We start from the raw sequence: 18,156 nt of genomic DNA on the forward strand, positions 1-18,156 counted from the left end.
CTGCCTCTTTGGCATATATTTTTATGTGTAGCCTACAATATAACCTAATAAACAAAGACAACAAAGTCCAAATCAAACAATTAATCAGCTATGAGGGGACAGCCTTTGAATACATGTTCACAGAACATGCACGCACTGATAGACGCAATGTATAATACAGTCCGAGTCGAGAGTATAGTTCCTAATAAGCAATCACATAATATTGACTCATATTCTAATATAGGGCTGGGATACATAACAGCAAGTCAGCAACAGACAGCAAAATTCAACACCACTAGTGCTTAATTGAATGGCAGCTATTACCGTATTACAAATGAGAGCCATTTATGTCAAATGGCAGTGCCTGTTGGTGTTATGTCTGCAACTTGCATGTTGTTGCTCTAGAAATGATTCTGTACCTTCTGCCAACTTCTCTGCACTGGCTTCTCCTGAAGTACCAGCAGGACTCATGTCATCACCATCACCACCTTTGAATAGCAAACATATGCTTACAGTGTTTTTCCATACACTATAGTTCATACAGTAAGATAGTGTCGCCTATGTCTCACTTAATTTGCCCTTGTATTCATATACATAATAATGGAATTATAACAGTAAATAAAAAAGTGGCTTGTTTAATTTCATGGCCAGGGCCTATAGCCTACTGTGTAAAAGTGTACAGCCTCAAGGACCCAGGTCCCTGGACCTCAAGAACCAGTGTTTTTTTGTTGTTGTTGTTGTTGTTTTTTTAGATAACTTACTTTCAGAGGTATCTTGGCTGGGGGGGGGGGGCGGGGGCCTGAATAAATTTGTCAGTTTACGGCATTTGGCCGCATCCTCCTCCAGCGCCTTTCTTTTTCTCTCTCTCTCACCCTCGGCACCGCCTTTTCTTCTTTTTTGGGGTCCATGGTTTACGTACTAGTCGAAGCCTCAACTCTCCCTCTCTGCTCGGCGCTCGCTACACACACACCGCGACTGCAGCATCAGTGTCACACACACCCCTTCCTCCGCACGCTGTCTGTGTGGTTGATACGGACTGTTGGGGCGGGTGTTAATTAAAACAAACCAATCGCCTTGTCCTCCTCACATGCTAGTGGCCTGAGTGGCCTCTGATTGGCCAGGCCTGCCTCTCTAGAGAGAGAGAGACGCAGGCCAGCAGGCCAATCATAGGCCGGCGCTTCGGGAAACCTCCCGGTTCTCCCGATGGCCAGTCCGGGCCTGGACTCGTCTTGCTTCGTCTCTGTTTGTGTACTTAAAAAAAGATATAATTTTTTTTTTTTTTGGGGGGTGGGGCCCCCTACTGGTTGGGGGCCTAAGGCAATCGCCTACTCTGCCTAAATGGTAGGTCCGCCACTGCACGCACGCGCGCACACACACACACACACACACACACACACACACACACACACACACACACACACACACACACACACACACACACACAATAATGGGTCACGCCTATTCCAACCAAACTACCAATTTTGGGACGTAAGCATTTCGCCCTCACTCATATTGAATTTATTCTATAGGCCTAGTCAGTCGCGAACAGATCAGAGTAGGTCTAGAATATTAAACCCGAAGTAAAATTCTTTGCGATTCATTGTTTTGTGCAGTCGTTGCCTGAGTGAACTACAGCACGCTTGAGTTTGATAACAACGTCTGCCGTGAGCAAAGTTTATACACAGAGGCGAACGGCTTTAATTTCGAACTCAAGTAGCCTTGACTATTTGTCGTACAACCTGTAAATGTACAATCTAAAAGTAAAAACAAAACACACTCACATTGCTCCTCTGTTGTCCTATGCTAGCTGTCGCCGCCACAATACTTCAGATACTCCCCGTGCCACTCTACGACCCTTATTGGAGGCCCCTCATTGGCTGGTCCTAATTGCCAGTTTTAAAGACCACTGCAGCCAACACGAGGCGCTTGCAACAGAATAGGTGCAAGGCTCGCCTCAGAATCCTGGTGTATTTCATGAGGCTTTATTAATATATCATATTCATATTATATTACAATATATTTATATGATATTACAATATAATACATGCTCTTCTTAAGATTCAGCAAGCCAGCTCTGGACGTGAGATGGCTATATAGTCTCCATATTGTCTATATTCTTCTCATGTAGGCTTACCTGTAGGCTTGCGCTTGTTATGTTGCTATATTGGTAGAACATACTACAACAACAACAACAACAACAACAACAAGATACAGAGGTAATTTAGTGATCGGTTGGGCTTCAGTCTGTCCGACACTGCATATTTCTGGGCCAGTTATATAAAAGGTGTGTCAGTGGTTGGTGCTGAGTCAGGGTGTGTGTCGATTACCATTGGACTGGACCATGGAAAGATTACAAAGTCCATATTGATCTAATAGGATAAATAATATCCTATTATAGGCATACTATCGATACTTGCTTCGTGTGGATATGAGTGTATTGAGTCAACAAAGGCAGAATAAACATGCAAACATCTGTTCCGTGTTCAGCCCTTTTGTTGATCGAGGATTAACTCAGCATCGTTGTAATTGTAATGTTTACATGAGTCCTTCATGAGGCATTTATGATCCGAAATCCTCTTTGAAATTACACTCCACAAAATGATGAGGCCTCAACCAAAAGAACAGTTGAATGGGGCCGAGAATCCATCCAAGTATCCATGAGGCCTGCATTCAATGACACACACCAAGGGGGGCACAGTCGATGTGACTGGGGAACCAATGGCAGGAGTTGGTCAGCAGTAGAGCTTTGCTACGTGTCAGTGAGACAAGGCTGACGAATAAGACTTTATTTTATTAATCCATCTTAATTAAAGACTTAAGGACCGGCAGACAGCGTGTCTGCTGAAGTGTCTTCATCTCTGTCTCCCTCAAATTCTCTCTCCTCTGGTGTGTGTGTGTGTGTGTGTGTGTCTCTCTCTCTCTCTCTCTGGTGCTTTTGAGTTCCATCTCACCACTGATGACGATGATGGTGAGGATTATGCTGCTTTGCACTCTATGCATCGTCAGACTATTAATTTCATCAGGCCAAGTCATATCACGTTGGATTCATACTCATGGTCTAAAAAAAGCTCTGGCTTGTTAACCAAATTAAGCGAATGGTCATTACCATAAATCTCTGAAAAGAATGTGCTATTTTTTTTCCTCAGAGGTCAATTTCCTTGATAAGCTTTTGTTCTTGTATCAGATGTGCTGTTATTGTGAGTCACAGGCTCTTAATGTGTGTTATTGGCTGCTGATGCTTGTAATTAAGTCTGTGACGTCAAACAAAATCTAATCCTAAATTAAAATCCCACAGAGAGAGAGAGACAGATAGAACAATGGTCTTCGTAATGAGATTTATTACAATTCAACATTTCTATTAATTATCCAAAGATGGCCAACAATCTACAATCACAACACAACACACACATTTTAATTGTTGATCAAAGATTTTTTTTTCTGACCTGGGCATTGTATAATATTAGTTTTAATGTATTTATAGCAGAGACAAAAGACCAGCTTCATCTGATGTTGCTTCTTTTTCTTTTTCCATTTCAAATGAAACAATTTTCGATACTGTATATTAGTCCAATGTATATCAATATTTCCCATTCATTGTCCGTCTGGGCGCAATCTATTTGGCATAGTAAGATAAAATATATGAATATATAAAAAGCAAGCCACACCATCTATGACAGTTGTATGTATCCCTTCCCGCACAAATCAACGATGTGAAAGGTACCGTTATCCCTTTCCGCCGCGGCGGATTGTCCCTCCCTCTAGCCAATGCGAGCCATCAGCTCTGCATTGGCAGCTGCCTTGGTCCTCATGTCCTGGTTCTTGGCCAGGTCTATGAGAACACTGAGGATGCTGGTGGGTACATCGAGGGAGAGGGCAAAGCGGGAACCCTGCTGGGCCCTCTTGGGGAGTTGGGAGGCGGGGCGTAGCGAGGCTCGTCCCTGGCGGAGCACGGGGTGGAACTCTGGAGGAAACAACCCGATCAACATGCCGCTGCGGTTCACGATGTCGACCGCCAGTGTGTCCGTCTGCATGTCTTGATCCGGACTGGCGCCGGCCGAGCTACCCCTCTGGCACTGGGCACACCAAGGCAACAGCAGGACCAGACACAACCACACGGGGAAGCTCCACATCGTCACAACTATGCAGGGACACACGATAAGTTAGAAGATATTATATGGGCCATTCCCAGGAATAATAAAATATGTCTCAGCGGTGTAGGCTGATGAGCAAACGCTGATAAACATTATCTGATTAATATTGATCGATTTGGTAAAATTGCATGGCTCATTTAAACATTGGTAATCTATTTGTTATTACACTACAACATACAAAATACAAGCTTCATCTAGAAATATGAACTTTTATATTGTTATTGAAAAGATTATATCAATGTCATGTATTTAGACCACTCTTGTTTGCAAATATTTTGAGACCCCAATACTAAAACCATAGTTTTCAAACATAGTTTTCTCAGATATTTTGTCTGGTCAGGTAACTTACTGAATGTCAACACTTGGAGGGAGAACTTGTCCAAAAAAGGCCCCTTTTCCCTTCAGTGTTCTGCAGCAGGTCTGAAGTATTCTCTTGTGATGTCTCCTCTGATGTCTCCTCTCAGCAGGTCAGATGTATTCTCTGGCGAGGTGGGACAGCTCCGACTGAGCTGGACTTCTGCTCCTCTCCTTTCTTCTTGACTTGTGCTCTTCTTCAGCATCACACAGCGTACTTCCTTTTCACTGGCCTCTCTCTGTTTATCTTTTACATCTTACCCCCCCCCCCCCCCAGACACACAAACACTCCATCCAGACACACACACACACTCACCCACACACACATCTCGTCTCATTTAATTTCCTCTATGCTAGTTGTTATGTGTGTATGTGTTTGTCTAAAAAATGTGATAGTGATAACAATAGCCAGTCCATTATGAATTACAATAGCAGCGCTGCGTTATTTTACGGTGTTTAAAAGAAAAAGAGCAGGAGCAGGTGTTTGAGGTAATGTGGTCACATTGTATCATGTCACAATGACGTCACAACATAACAAAGCCTCCATCAGGAACTGTGATCTGTGATGTATTGGTTTTGGTTCAGTGTGTTTGGGTTTGTTTGAGTCTTTGGTGTTTGAGGTTGATACCCTAATAGTAGAACCTTTTAGTTATTGGATACAATAATTACTGATGATGTCACAGTTTCGGAAGACCTTATCCACTTGGGTATTTGGTTTTGATTTGACCAGAAATACGTAAACAAAATATACATCTTATATATAAATATTAGTTATGTAGAATATAGTTTAGCGATGGGAGTAGTTATATATTTTTTTATATTTGTTAGTTATATTTGTAATATGCAACAATATATCATACAGTATTTCAAGGTAAACTCATAATGAGGGTTAACTAGACTAGTTAGGTGGAGGTAACTTGACTCAGTGCTCAGCCAGATTTGAATAACACAAACCAACAAATATCATCAATATGCTGCATTATGCAGCAATGGCTTTAAATACGACATTTCATGATGCATCCCATCGTGTGACGCAAGTTTCTAAAAACAGAACACAAGAGGAGAAGGAGGCGATAGTATGTAGTCGAGACGACGTAGAAACATGCCTGGAGTGCCAGAGAAAGGAACAGGAACAGGAAGGACAGCACTGGGAAGGGCGAATAACACGGAGCTTCTCATCTCCAGCCCCCCTCCGGCCACCCATCAAAACACAACCCTCATCTGATTAATTATAAGCATTGTTTTTACCCATAACCCACAGCATCCGTATCCAGTACTGGGTGCCTGAGGGCGGTTATGAGCCATGCGATCTGTGTGACCCCTTTGGGATAACACGTGGAACGCAGCTTCGTTAGCTCCGTATGACCTGTAGTGTCGGCGTGAGGGGGACTATCGTCGACATGCGGTCTACGTTAGGTATTAATGCACTCTTTGAGTCTGAGCTAAAAGGATCAGCTCACTCAAAATAGAGACAAGCGCCAGTTCCACCCAGCAGGTTCCCTACAGTTTAAACAGCAAAGTCATCACATAGATGTTAAGTTATTTTTATCATGCAATAGGTTTTATATATATATATATATATATATATATATATACATACACACACACACATACGTACGTACATACATACATACTGCTTCAACCTATGCCAGAAATGTATGCAAATTGAGTATGATTTAAACAAGTATCTATCTACATACAGTTATTCCATAATACTATTGATACACTGATTTGGGCTGTTAGGCAGCAGAAACAAAGGATGGTTGACAATAGACAAAACTACGTTGAACAGGGTTTTATTTGTTGGGAATCAGAGCTTCCGTTATGTACAATAGAGGACAGAAACAAATCGTTATTCATAAATAGATGTTTGCTCTTCAAGGACTAGTTCCACCACGTCCTGATTTAATGGTAGACCGATCGCTTCCGATTAAAAAATGGAGCCCCTCACTTGGCTCTTAAAAAGCCAGCAACAGGTCTCAACCAAGAACTACAACACAGAGCACATTCAATGAGAATGACGAGTGAACATGTGGAGGGGTTGGAGGGGGTGGATGGCCGGCTGTGCCTGTGTTGCGCTGGGCTACTGGACACACAACGCCAGACAGCCTAGAACCTCAGCCAGTACATGGAGGCGCGCGTTCTGTTGTAGTCGGGAAGTTGCTCAACGGGGCCTGGGGTGAGAGAGAGAGAGAGAGAGAGAGAGACAGGTTAAACACTGATCGGTATATATGTATAACATTAATAAGACAGGTTGAAGAGGCAAACTGACCGACAGCTGCCACAGCGGGGCACTTGTCATAGATGTATTTGGAGCAGACGTCGCGCACCATCTTCGGCGTCACAGCCTGCATGGAGCCACAAGGGAAGCACGGAACCGTCAACATGTGTGTTCAGGCTTGGGAAAGTATCCCGTTTAGAAAGGTAGCAATAATGTCATGAGCATGGAGGAGACGCCAGCCACACATGATTTGAACCCTTGTGAAAGTGAGCTCACGTTAATCCTGGCGTCCCACTCGGCCATAGGGACACGACGGCCGTAGTTCAGGACATGTCTGCCGATGTCGTCGCAGATTGGGGTCGTTCCTTCAAAAGGTCAAGGATACGTTTACTTTCCAGTGTGACGGAGAGAAATCAAGAAACACACGTAGTCCTTTGCCTAGGCAAATAATAACTCTTTAAATACCATTTAGCTGTGCCACCAGGCTAGCTTTCAGAGACTTTTGGCCCCTGGCGACATCACTCTCTGTCACTGTGGTGCACAAATTCATCCTGCAGAAAATAGGGAAAAAAATAAGTCAGAAATACAACTTTTACCATTCCACATGTGATCAATTGCATGCATGTGACTTCCATCGGTGGAGGCATCACTGACCACGCGTTCTGAGACCAGTGCATCATGTCCTCGATGTGGTGCATATCAGTCACAAAGTACATGCCCATCAGGCCGGTGTCGCTGTAGGACGAATGGAAGGCCTGGAAGCTTTCGCAGAAGTTCTCCTCCGCGGCCATCGCAGCCAGACGACTGCTCATATTCTGAGAAGGAGAGAGCAGCCGATTATAGACACGATGACAAAGATTTGCTTAAATCTGTTATTTCCTAATTGTACACTGGGTGCACAACAGTTAGGAACACATCCCAGAGTTAAAATCATAAAGTGTTCAATCTCCTCCACACATCGGTTTATAATGGGTATACATGCAAGCAAGTACATGTGAGCTCACGCTCCTTTCAAATTGATCCACAAGCAGGGTAGGGAGGGGAAAATTCTGCTGCCCTCAACAATGGCCACAAGACAGAGCCTCGAAGGGGTGAAGCTCAAATGGAATCCTGTCTGATGCATCATTCTAACCGAACACACACTGCTGAACCAACGGCTAGATTCTCCGAACCTTTCCACCACCGGACTTGATGTCATAGCTCCCAATGATGGAGTTGGCCACCATTAGAGGCACGATGTCCGGGCTGCCGACGCTGGCGCCCTCCACGGCGATGGCTACATGAGCCAGGGGCATAGCGTCGTCACGCATGCGGATCTGAAGAGGTGAGAGGAAGAATAAAGACAGGTCAACAGACAGGTCAACGGGGACGAGTCTAAAGACAGGTCAGCGGGCTGTTCATTGCTATGCATCGGCCCCAAACGTTATAAGGAGATGGTCGATTATATTCTGTGGCCAGATTTCAGCCTGCGCCATCTCACCTCACTGCCGGTGAAGCGGCAGGGAGACAGCACTGGGGCAGCATCGCCCTCGTACTCAAAAGACAGACCGCTGAAGTGAGTCTTGGCCAAGCCCACCAGCTCTTCATGGTTCACACCTGCGGAATAATGACGTGTAGACGGATAACGTCACATTATTGGTCTAAGATTCTCATCCCCCATGCACATAACCAATCAAATAACAACCCAGGAGGGTGCATTGGAGAAGGAAACTAGTCATACCTCCGGCCGCTGACAGCACCATGCGGGGGGCCTTGTAGTGGCTGCTAAGGTACTCCGCTAGGTCCTGACGGGAAAGAGACCTGGAGAAAACCAATCGGCACCATCAGTTTTATCACAGCGTCATATATATGCTTTGGATTCATTTACATGAGGGAAAACTTAGGAAGCAACAGATGAGTAAAAACGTCCCTAATTGTTAACTAATGATACATCACGTGAACGTAATAATTTTAAAGATTTATGTGAAAATTGATTTTCGAATAGAAGGCGTCTGCAGGACCTACCTAGCATTGGAGGAGGGTCCGAGGACACTATAGGACAGGGGGGTGCCCTGGAAGGCTGTGGCGTGGAGCAGGTCCAGGCAGACCTCCTGCAAGTTGCCCTCCACCTCCTCCAGCTCGCGCAGCACCACGGCCCTCTGCTGCTCCACATCCGCCTCGTTCAAAGAGCAATGCTGCACCACCTCCGACAGCAGTTCTACGGCTGGGGACACAAGCAACCAAAGACTTGAGCCCAAAATTAACCACCGTCGAAACGGCGCGCGTCAAGACAGCCGGCCCTCTTATTTTTCTACGTACAACCCCCACACCGGTGGCGGCTAGGCGCGCATCAGCGCACCGCCCACACCCCTTCACGCCACATTGCACAGCGTCGCCGCCCCTGAAAAAGCGCTTTTTAAAAGCTGAAAGCTGACAACTTTGCATGCCTCAGTCTTCCTGTTGACGCTGCAGCGCGACGCTTCCTATTGGTACTAGGGCCGGCACTTGACGCCCGTCATTGGCGCACCACGGCGCTGGTATGTTTTACGCTTTCATCTTTTAAATTAAACAAGTTCTTTATATAAACATGTCATTCAGACTAGTCGGTGAACACTGAATCCGTTTTGGCGTGAAGGGGGAGGCTGGTGGAGGCTTTCAGAAGGCCTCCCAGTGGTCTCACCTTTAGGCAGGTCCTTAGCCAGGGTCTTCATGTAGTATGCGGTGTGCTCCCTGGAGGTGTACGCACTCAGGTGGGCACCCATGGACTCCACCTCTTGTTCAAGGGCCGTCTGTGGGTGCTTCTTGGTCCCCTGGTGATGAGAATGTGGAGAAGGAGTAATAAAGGTGATTTAAATCTAAAAAAAAAAAAGTTTTTCTTCCTATTATATTATGAACAGTTATGCCTGTAAGACAGCTGATAAATGTTAAGATTTTTTAACATATTCAGAGCTAGACAGGACCAGCAGTTCACGTGCAGCCCGTAGTTGAAGAGGACACATACCTTGAAGGCCATGTGCTCCAGGAAGAAGCCTGCACCGTTGTTCTTCTCACTCTCATAACGGCTACCAGCACCAATCCACAGTCCAACCTGAAACCAGGGAGTTCATATGATGTGTACAGTTTTGAGAATGGTGCACTTTATTAATTCATGGGGAAAGTTTTTCATTCTGGCTAGATTGGAGCAGGCTCGTACAGTGCAAGTCGCATGTCCGGTCTCTTCGGAGGCAACCCTCAAGCCATTATCCAGGGCAGTCAGGCGCGTCTCTGGGGCTCCGGCCAGGCTCTGGGCATAGCTGACTGAGGCCAGACGTCGCTGAGACAGCAGGATGGGCTGCAGTAGGGAGGAGCAGAAAGATGTTATGTTATGAAAATTATGCCGAGAAATGTTTGGGTTTTGTGTTTATTTGTCAGCCATGTATTAACACACGTTAGTTTGGGAACTAACCATGTTCGATTTAACACCCCCAAAAAATACAATTTCTTCAATTCTATATGTAATTATGCAATCGGTAACACATAATAGACAAACTACTGACAAAGTCACCCGGCCGGAAAACCTTGGATGGGTCAGCGGGGCAAACGAGGGCAACTACTTATATAGTAATAATGACCCGATCAACGATTCCCCAGTTATGTCTATACTCCTCTTAGGTACAAAAAACGTAATAGTGTGCGGTTTAGAGAGTATAAGAAGCCTTCCTTGATAGTTGACCTTGCGTTGAAGGCATCCTAGCCTGCTAGTGCTTAGCAGGCTAGCAGCTATGACACATCATACAGCCATCGATTCAATCATACATCACCACTTCGTTCAACACATATCTTGAAAGATATAAATGAAAAGGTTATCGTTGTCACTCACGCTGCGGTATTTTGCGAGGCTTCTCCCCACAGTGCTCCCGACTCGGCATACGGACGCCATTTTGCTATAATACACAAGAACGGGTCGCACGTACGTACGTAGTACAGGACGTCGTATTACGTAAATGACGTCACTGTACGTGAAGGACGTAGCACTTCTCGTGAAAGGTGACCATGGATGTACACACATCTACAAGCCTGGGAACCGGACCAATCTCAGAACAAATCCATCATGATCAAATATCCTAACAATTTAACATTATTATAGAGGACATTTGCTTAAATGGATGAGAAATCTTTTTTTTTTTTTCTTAAGGTACTCGCGATGTAAAATTCATTAGACATTATAAGGTATTTTGTAATGTTTAATCAAATATTAAGCATAGATGGAAAATGTTTGGCGTTATAAATGCATTATATATGTTCACAAAGTATTATTAGACTCAATGGCACGCAAAATATAAAATATAATAATTGAACATTATTATAGAGGACATTTGCTTAAATGGATGAGAAATCTTTTTTTAGTGTTTTTTTTATGAAGGTACCAGCGATGTAAAATTCATTAAACATTACAAGGTATTTTGTAATGTTTAATCAAATATTAAGCATAGATGGAAAATGTTTGGCGTTATCAGTAAGTAAGTAAGTAAGTAAGTAAGTAAGTAGGTTTAATTTATAGAGCACATTTACACACAGCATACACTGACCAAAGTGCTGTACAATGTCAATAAATAAAAAACAAATAATAAAAATAAAAATAAAAATAAATCAATCAATCAATGCATTATATATGTTCAAAAAGTATTATTAGACTCAATGGCACGCAAAAAGCTAGTTTTTGCTCTTATCTCGCACCCTAAATAATTTATATATTATTATTTTCAGGCATTTGATTTGTATAACTGTTTTGGTCCCCGGTCACGTGACTCTCTCACGTGCTGTTTGAGTCGGCGCTGCCTAGGCATGTCCCTGGCTTCCTGCACTGCAAAAAAAATAAATCTGATCCTGCACTGAGAGCAGCCATACAACACTAGTAGTACACACGCTGGTAGAAGACAACAGTGACGTTTCATTGCACCAAAACAGCTACACAGGTAAGAGCGGAAGGTTTTTTCATAACTATACTTGTCTATAACTATACTTGTGTTTAGCGTGCTATGTGCTAACCAAATACAAACAGTGGCGTTCCAATAAATGGTTAAACTTCTTACAGGCAACTAGTTTTAAATAATGTGCGGGAGAACTGCATGTACTCTGGACCCAGAGGAGGTGAGCCGCGCCTCTCGCTACAGAAACCGCCACGGGCAGCGACGTCAGCCGAGATGGAGAGATGGAGATGCAGACAAGTATCGCCCGTCCTACAACAAGAGCCCACAGTCATTAAGTCCGGTGCTTCTGTCACAAAGACATTTTGATAAGGTGCGCGGTCACCTCATTGCTCACCGTTCATGTTTGTGTTGTATGTAATGCATATCCATATCCTAGGGTTCAAATGGTTCAAAATGTGCCGCTTGTGACAACATTGAGATTGTGGTCGTCCCCTCAGGATGCGTCTGTGGATGAATGTGTGGTGGCCGCGATGCGATGGGGTCTGATCCCATCCTGGTTCAGAGAAAATGACCCCCGCAAGATGCAGTATAGTACCAACAATTGCCGCAGTGAGAGTCTGTTAGACAAAAAGTCATACAAGGTAGACACTCTTGCCCCACTGTGTTATGACAATTCTTATATGTATTTGCATATGTGCTATAATTCACCATGTATACCATTTATTTTGTTAAATCTTTCTTCAAAGGACCCTTTTCTGAAAGGACAGCGTTGTGTCATCCTAGCTGATGGCTTCTATGAGTGGAGACGACAGGGGAAAGAGAAGCAGCCCTTCTTCATCTACTTTCCACAGAGCCAGCCAGACTCCGGCCTTGGAGAGGAGGAACGGGATGAGAATGACGTTGAGTTCCCCCCAGAGGCGTCAAACATTGAAGAGGTCAGCTCCATAGTTGCTTAGCTGTTGCTGTACGCTTAAAAACCTTGCACACAATAACACATTCGAAAATGTGATTATCATTGATTTTATCGTTTTTGCTCATGAGTTAAGATCTTGATTTGAAAGTGTCTCTTAAATTACCCCACAAACAGCATGTTCAAAATAAGTTGTTCTTACCATCTTGTGCTCTGTGGTGAATATGGCTAGGAAGTTGAAACGGATAGGTGGACCGGATGGAGATTGCTGACTATCGCTGGACTGTTTGACTGCTGGAAACCTCCTGGGGGCGAAGAGCCCATATATACCTACACTGTTATCACAGTCGATGCCTCCCCAAACCTTCAGAACATCCACGATAGGTAGGGTTTACCCAGCATCATTGTCATTGTCTTGCACTTGGCTTTTTGGTTCATTTCGTATCCTAAAATGCCCATGTGGTGATGTTCTAGGATGCCTGCCGTTCTGGACGGAGAGGCCGATGTGAGAAGGTGGCTTGACTTTGGTGAAGTGAAGTCTTCGGACGCCCTGAAACTGCTGCAGCCGACCAACCTTTTGACCTTTCACCCAGTCTCGTCTCTTGTCAACAACTCTCGGAACAACTCACCCGAGTGCCTGCAGCCCGTGGATCTCCAAGCCAAAAAAGTATTGCATTTTTCTGCCATGTTATATCGAGTGTGTCATTGTATGGTGTCACTTGCTGACAGATCTGACCTTTGAACGCAGGAGCCCAAACCTACAGCCAGCAGTAAGATGATGATGAACTGGTTGAAGGACAGCTCATCATCAAAAAGGAAAGAGCCAAGCACCTGTGACGCCACAACCCACGGCCAAGGAGGACCACAAGTCCTCAGGGACTCTCCAGAACTGGCTTCAGAGTGCCAGCAAGAAAGCCAGAATCAACTGATGGTGTAAATGGAGATCTCATAGGCTTAATGGGCACTTTTAACATCACTTGTGTTCCATATGGACAAATGGAACTGTGTGGCATTGTTTGTTGCCAGGAACATGATTTTCCGTATGAAATTATAAAAGTTTAATCCAATTAGTTCAAGATTTTTTTATTACCATTATTATGCAAAGACATGTTCAAACAATGTAGATGCTATGCATTTACCATATTTATATTGTAATGATGAATGCTAACACCAAAGATATTTTGATCTTTTTGTACGTATCCTATCATGTCCTAAGACGCAATTCAAATTCTAAACATAAGAACAGATGAGCCAATTACATGAAAGAAACATTAAGCACTTAATCGTCCGCCAACATATGCAGTTGGCAGACAGATGGAGATAGACAGCTTGACTTCCCCACAAACCATGGAGAGGTTTTCAAATATACAAAGTGTTGACACAGTTGGCAGGAGAAAATAAAGTATTAAATCATGGTTCTAAATTGTTAATTGAAAACAAACCTGCCGACTTTAACACTATCGTCTCGATTGGTTGATATTTCCATAAGACGTTTTGTTATTGACCCCCCAAAAAAACATGAGAATTTGTCTTACACTTAGAAAACAGGAATTGGATATGGACAGCTATATTACAGAGCAGAAGTGATAATCCATACGGTATCTGCTACAAGCTATGATTATGTGAATGTATTTGCCTCAAAAACCATCTTGCACCTTTTTAGCTTTCTCAAGTTTTAGCTTTCTCAACTTAACTGACAGATTTGGGGGGGGGGGGGGAACTTGTCATGTCCTGAATTATACTTGATATGTCATTGGATTCTTGTGGATGAGGTAAGGTGATGCTACTGAACCAAACACAAGTCGTCTTTGGAACCACCAGACTGAGGAGTAAATGTGGCCGTGATGTGTCCATTATAATCATGCAGCAGTGGTGGTGGAGGAGGTGGACCACCACTACCAGAGACTTGTTCAAATGCTGGTAGTTCATCTCACTTTTATCATAAGGATCAGGCTAATACCTAGATGTAGCATTGTTTTAATAATAGTAATAATAATAGTGTACAAGTAAAAGCAGTGTTAGAAACAAAATCAGGATGCAAAACAGGGAAAGACACCGAATCGTTCATCTGAATGACCAGAAACCACCACCGCTGCAAAACAGTACAAGGAAACACTGGCATGTAATAAGCATCATAGAAGTAAATACCATGATGTCTCCTCAGTGTTCTTTGGGCTAGTTGACTCAATAGAAAATGTGTCATCTTGTGTACATAGAGTGACGTGTACAGCATGTATGTGTTGTAGTAATAGTAGTATAGTCTAAGAGGGATGCTGCTTATATCTACAAAGGCAAGTGATAATGTCAGACATGGGGTAACACAGTGGGACACGGGGAGAGGAGGGTGTATAGACAAGGCAAGATGGGTGGGGAAGGCTTAGCATCTCTCCCTCCCCCAGAGACGTCTCCAGAGTCCTCAGCAGCTGCAGGTCTCTGCTGAAGGCTTGGCCCTTTCGTTCCGGTCCAGCTTTATTGGCTCAGGGAACTCATTGTACAACTCAACTTCAGTCTCCTGCAGACATGGATACAAAAAGTAGCAGAGTGAGACCTACTAGATACAGGAAGTCCCATATTATTCATAGACATGCCAAGGTGACATTATCAAGATGGCGAAAAAATGCTCTGAGAAGTTTCAGCTGAAATGGCTGAAACATTTTTTCGCCAAATATAAAAACAACAGCAACTCAACTATCAGGGAATCTTTGTACCGGTCCAGGGTAACCACAATGAATGCTGGGCCTTACATGGCAATATGCAACCAAAACCTCAGCGTTACCTGTTTGAGAGCGTTCCGTGCAATGGTCTGGAAAGCCTGCTCCACGTTGATGGCCTCTTTGGCACTTGTCTCAAAGTAGGGGATGTTGTTCTTACTCTGACACCAAGCCTGGGCTCGTTTGGTGGTCACCTGTCAAAAAACAAAAATAAATACAAATTAAATAAATATGTGCGAGACAAACTGACACACCAAAATATGAATCTTGAATAGTCCTCAGTTATTTGTCATAACAAACCACACCTTTGAAAATCTAAAGAAACAGAACAACATAAACCCTAGTGCTGCTAATCCCAAGATACAGGAAACACACACACACCTGTCTGTTCTCCAGATCAATCTTATTGCCAAGAACCACAAACGGGAAATTCTCTGGGTCTCTTGGGCTGGCCTGGATCAGGAACTCGTCCCTCCAGCTGTCTAGGGTCTTGAATGTATTGGGTGCGGTCACATCAAATACAAGCACACAGCAGTCTGCCCCACGGTAGAAGGCAACACCTAGCGACTGGAACCTCTCCTGGCCGGCAGTGTCCCAGATCTGAGAGAGCAACAACATTAAGTAACACATCTCCAATAGATATATAATATAAACTAATATAAACCTAGTAACAACCTAGTCTGACCCCCCTCATTACCTGCATTGTAACAAGTCTGCCCTCCCTCCCATGACCTGCATTGTAACAAGTCTGTCCCCCTCATTATCTTCATTGTAATAAGTCTGTCTGTCCCCCTCCACTACCTGCAATGTAACAAGTCTGTCATCCACCCCCAATCACTTGCATTGTAACAAGTTTGTCCCCCCTCATTACCTGCATTATAACGAGCCTGTCCCCTCATAACTTGCATTGTAACAAGTTTTTCCCCCTAATGACTTGCATTGTAAAAAGTCTGCCCCCTCATTACCTGCATTGTAACAAGTCTGTCATCCACCATGACTTCTTTTGTCAGGAAGTCTGCGCCTATTGTTGCTTTATACTGGTTACTGAATTTCTTATTCACATATTGGTTCATCAATGAGGTCTTCCCAACTCTAGAAAAGGAGATGGACACAAAAAGTTGGATTTATATGTGATAATGATGGCAAGTAAATGGTTAACTGAAGAGACCTTTTAAAGCCAGCTAATCAAATCAATGTTTAACAGCCTGCTCTGATCTCCTTTTGTTTAAGGAGTTGGGGCTCAATATAACACTAACCCAGAGTCTCCAAGGATGATGACTTTCAGTAGCACTTTCTTCCTAGACGTCATTGTACCTGGGAGAAAAAAAAGGAAAGAAAAAAAAAAAACTGCGTAAGCTTCAGCTATCACAGTATACAAGTTATACTTAAAACAACACGATCAAGTGTAGCTTCTTCCACCCAGTCCTAGTTCAAGTTTGAACTAAACCCAGTGGTACGTAATTCTTATTTCCATCTCCACTAAAGTACCTCTTGTGATGGATATACCTAGGCCTATGTTGACTTCATAAAACAAAGATCTGAATCTACCCTTTTCTGGCTCTTTAAATCATTCATGCACAAATGTCCTCTATGTTTCTGAATTGCTCAATAGACAAGTCTTTCAAAACAGTTTGACACCACCATTCCCAAATTATCATTGCTGTTTCTGAGTGGGACACCGAGGTCTCTAGTAACAAACGACAGTGTGTCGTAACGTTCAAGGTTCATCTCGGAAAAATAATTTACATTCCTCATAGCACCACACTGACCCAATCTACGGATATACCATGTACACTCTTTGTTCGGGTGCTACCACGAGTTAATAAAACGACACCGTGGCAATATAAATATAAAATATATAAAATAAATATGCAGAACGGCTCGCATTCAACTATTGGTGCGCCTCGTAATCTGCAACCCATGACACTGTGTCATTGATCACATGGTTTAAGACCAAAGGGGCCATGACTTGGCAGCACGCATGATGTGGCTATGCTAATGTTGGAGCTGAAATGAACATGTATCGATTTAAGAACGACGATTAAAACCCACTGCCCTTATTATGTACCCGAAATGTAGACACATACCATAGGCCACTTCATTTAACGATCAAACGGCGATGGAGGGGGTGACTGTTAAGAAGAGGTATTGTTCGTGACACAATAAATTACGAAGAGAGAGGGGGGGGAAAAAAACCATCTTGAGCATAAACGATTTCAGGATAAAACATTGCAGCAGTGTAGCCGTAGGTGACAGTGAACACGGGGACTGAACTCGACCGTGGTTTAGGATGGTTTATCCCCGTTCACAACAATCTGACCGGGTAACGTTACGGCTCTTCCGAGCGCTAACCTTTAGTTAGCAAAACAACATCACCCGACTCACCGTGGACAATCGTCCGTACGGTGAACAGTCAAGTCAACGCACAAAAAAAAACCAAAGACAAAACCCTACCTTGATGAGGATCCCCGGGTACTTGGAAAATGGCAAAAGTCGACTTTGTTTCGGTTTCTGTCGTACGATTGACAAATTGTGTGCTGTGCAACACTCTACACGGGCTAGCTAACTAGCTAAATCGAAACACGACTGATTAAAAAACGTCTTGTCGGGACCACGTATGCGGCTACGCGGTTTCAGTGGTGGTTAGCCTCGCAACACACGCCCCACTGGGATCATAAACACCGCCACTTGTCTTGTTTGGCACGGTCGTCGTTTGACAGCAGCGGGTTTTGCCCGAGTGTATGTATTTTTTGCCTTGTTCCGTTGAGGCTAGCGTTACATTGACGCTAGTAGCTGCTGCTCTTCACTTCCTCCAAAACAACCTCAGGACTCCCTGACGTCAGCGCACAACACGCCCTGGCTCACGGACGGCTGAGCGAGGATGCTGAACTGTAGCGTTATCCCGGTCTACCGGGATTTCCGGTCTTTTACTTCCTGCTGC

General features: G+C 43.9%; 3 protein-coding genes across 3 annotated transcripts; 1 reads left to right on the forward strand and 2 right to left on the reverse strand.

Annotated features, from left to right (window-relative positions):
- Positions 1 to 6,264: 6,264 nt before the first annotated feature.
- On the reverse strand, positions 6,265 to 10,636 carry uqcrc1 (ubiquinol-cytochrome c reductase core protein 1). The gene is made up of 13 exons (XM_084463923.1): positions 10,544 to 10,636; positions 9,878 to 10,015; positions 9,686 to 9,772; positions 9,365 to 9,494; positions 8,710 to 8,908; positions 8,426 to 8,505; positions 8,186 to 8,301; positions 7,878 to 8,021; positions 7,360 to 7,520; positions 7,171 to 7,256; positions 6,982 to 7,070; positions 6,757 to 6,832; positions 6,265 to 6,658 (listed from the first exon to the last, which is right to left on the reverse strand). Exons 1-13 carry the CDS (start codon positions 10,601 to 10,603, stop codon positions 6,594 to 6,596), a joined length of 1,431 nt encoding a protein of 476 aa, XP_084320049.1. The 5' UTR covers positions 10,604 to 10,636; the 3' UTR covers positions 6,265 to 6,593.
- An 874-nt stretch (positions 10,637 to 11,510) lies between these two features.
- On the forward strand, positions 11,511 to 14,066 carry hmces (5-hydroxymethylcytosine binding, ES cell specific). The gene is given in 8 exon segments (XM_084464653.1): positions 11,511 to 11,639; positions 11,759 to 11,964; positions 12,092 to 12,235; positions 12,341 to 12,529; positions 12,737 to 12,888; positions 12,979 to 13,171; positions 13,253 to 13,344; positions 13,346 to 14,066. Coding segments are annotated over 7 exon segments (1,047 nt in total). The 5' UTR covers positions 11,511 to 11,639; positions 11,759 to 11,775; the 3' UTR covers positions 13,434 to 14,066.
- A 397-nt stretch (positions 14,067 to 14,463) lies between these two features.
- On the reverse strand, positions 14,464 to 18,044 carry rab7a (RAB7a, member RAS oncogene family). The gene is made up of 6 exons (XM_084464654.1): positions 17,670 to 18,044; positions 16,472 to 16,529; positions 16,181 to 16,307; positions 15,597 to 15,815; positions 15,281 to 15,409; positions 14,464 to 15,016 (listed from the first exon to the last, which is right to left on the reverse strand). The coding sequence occupies exons 2-6, from the start codon at positions 16,522 to 16,524 to the stop codon at positions 14,921 to 14,923; spliced, it is 624 nt and encodes a 207-aa protein (XP_084320780.1). The 5' UTR covers positions 16,525 to 16,529; positions 17,670 to 18,044; the 3' UTR covers positions 14,464 to 14,920.
- Positions 18,045 to 18,156: the final 112 nt, after the last annotated feature.

The sequence above is a fragment of the Micromesistius poutassou genome (genome assembly GCF_964030765.1).
Source record: "Micromesistius poutassou genome assembly, chromosome: 2".
NCBI classification, from domain to species: Eukaryota; Metazoa; Chordata; class Actinopteri; order Gadiformes; family Gadidae; genus Micromesistius; species Micromesistius poutassou.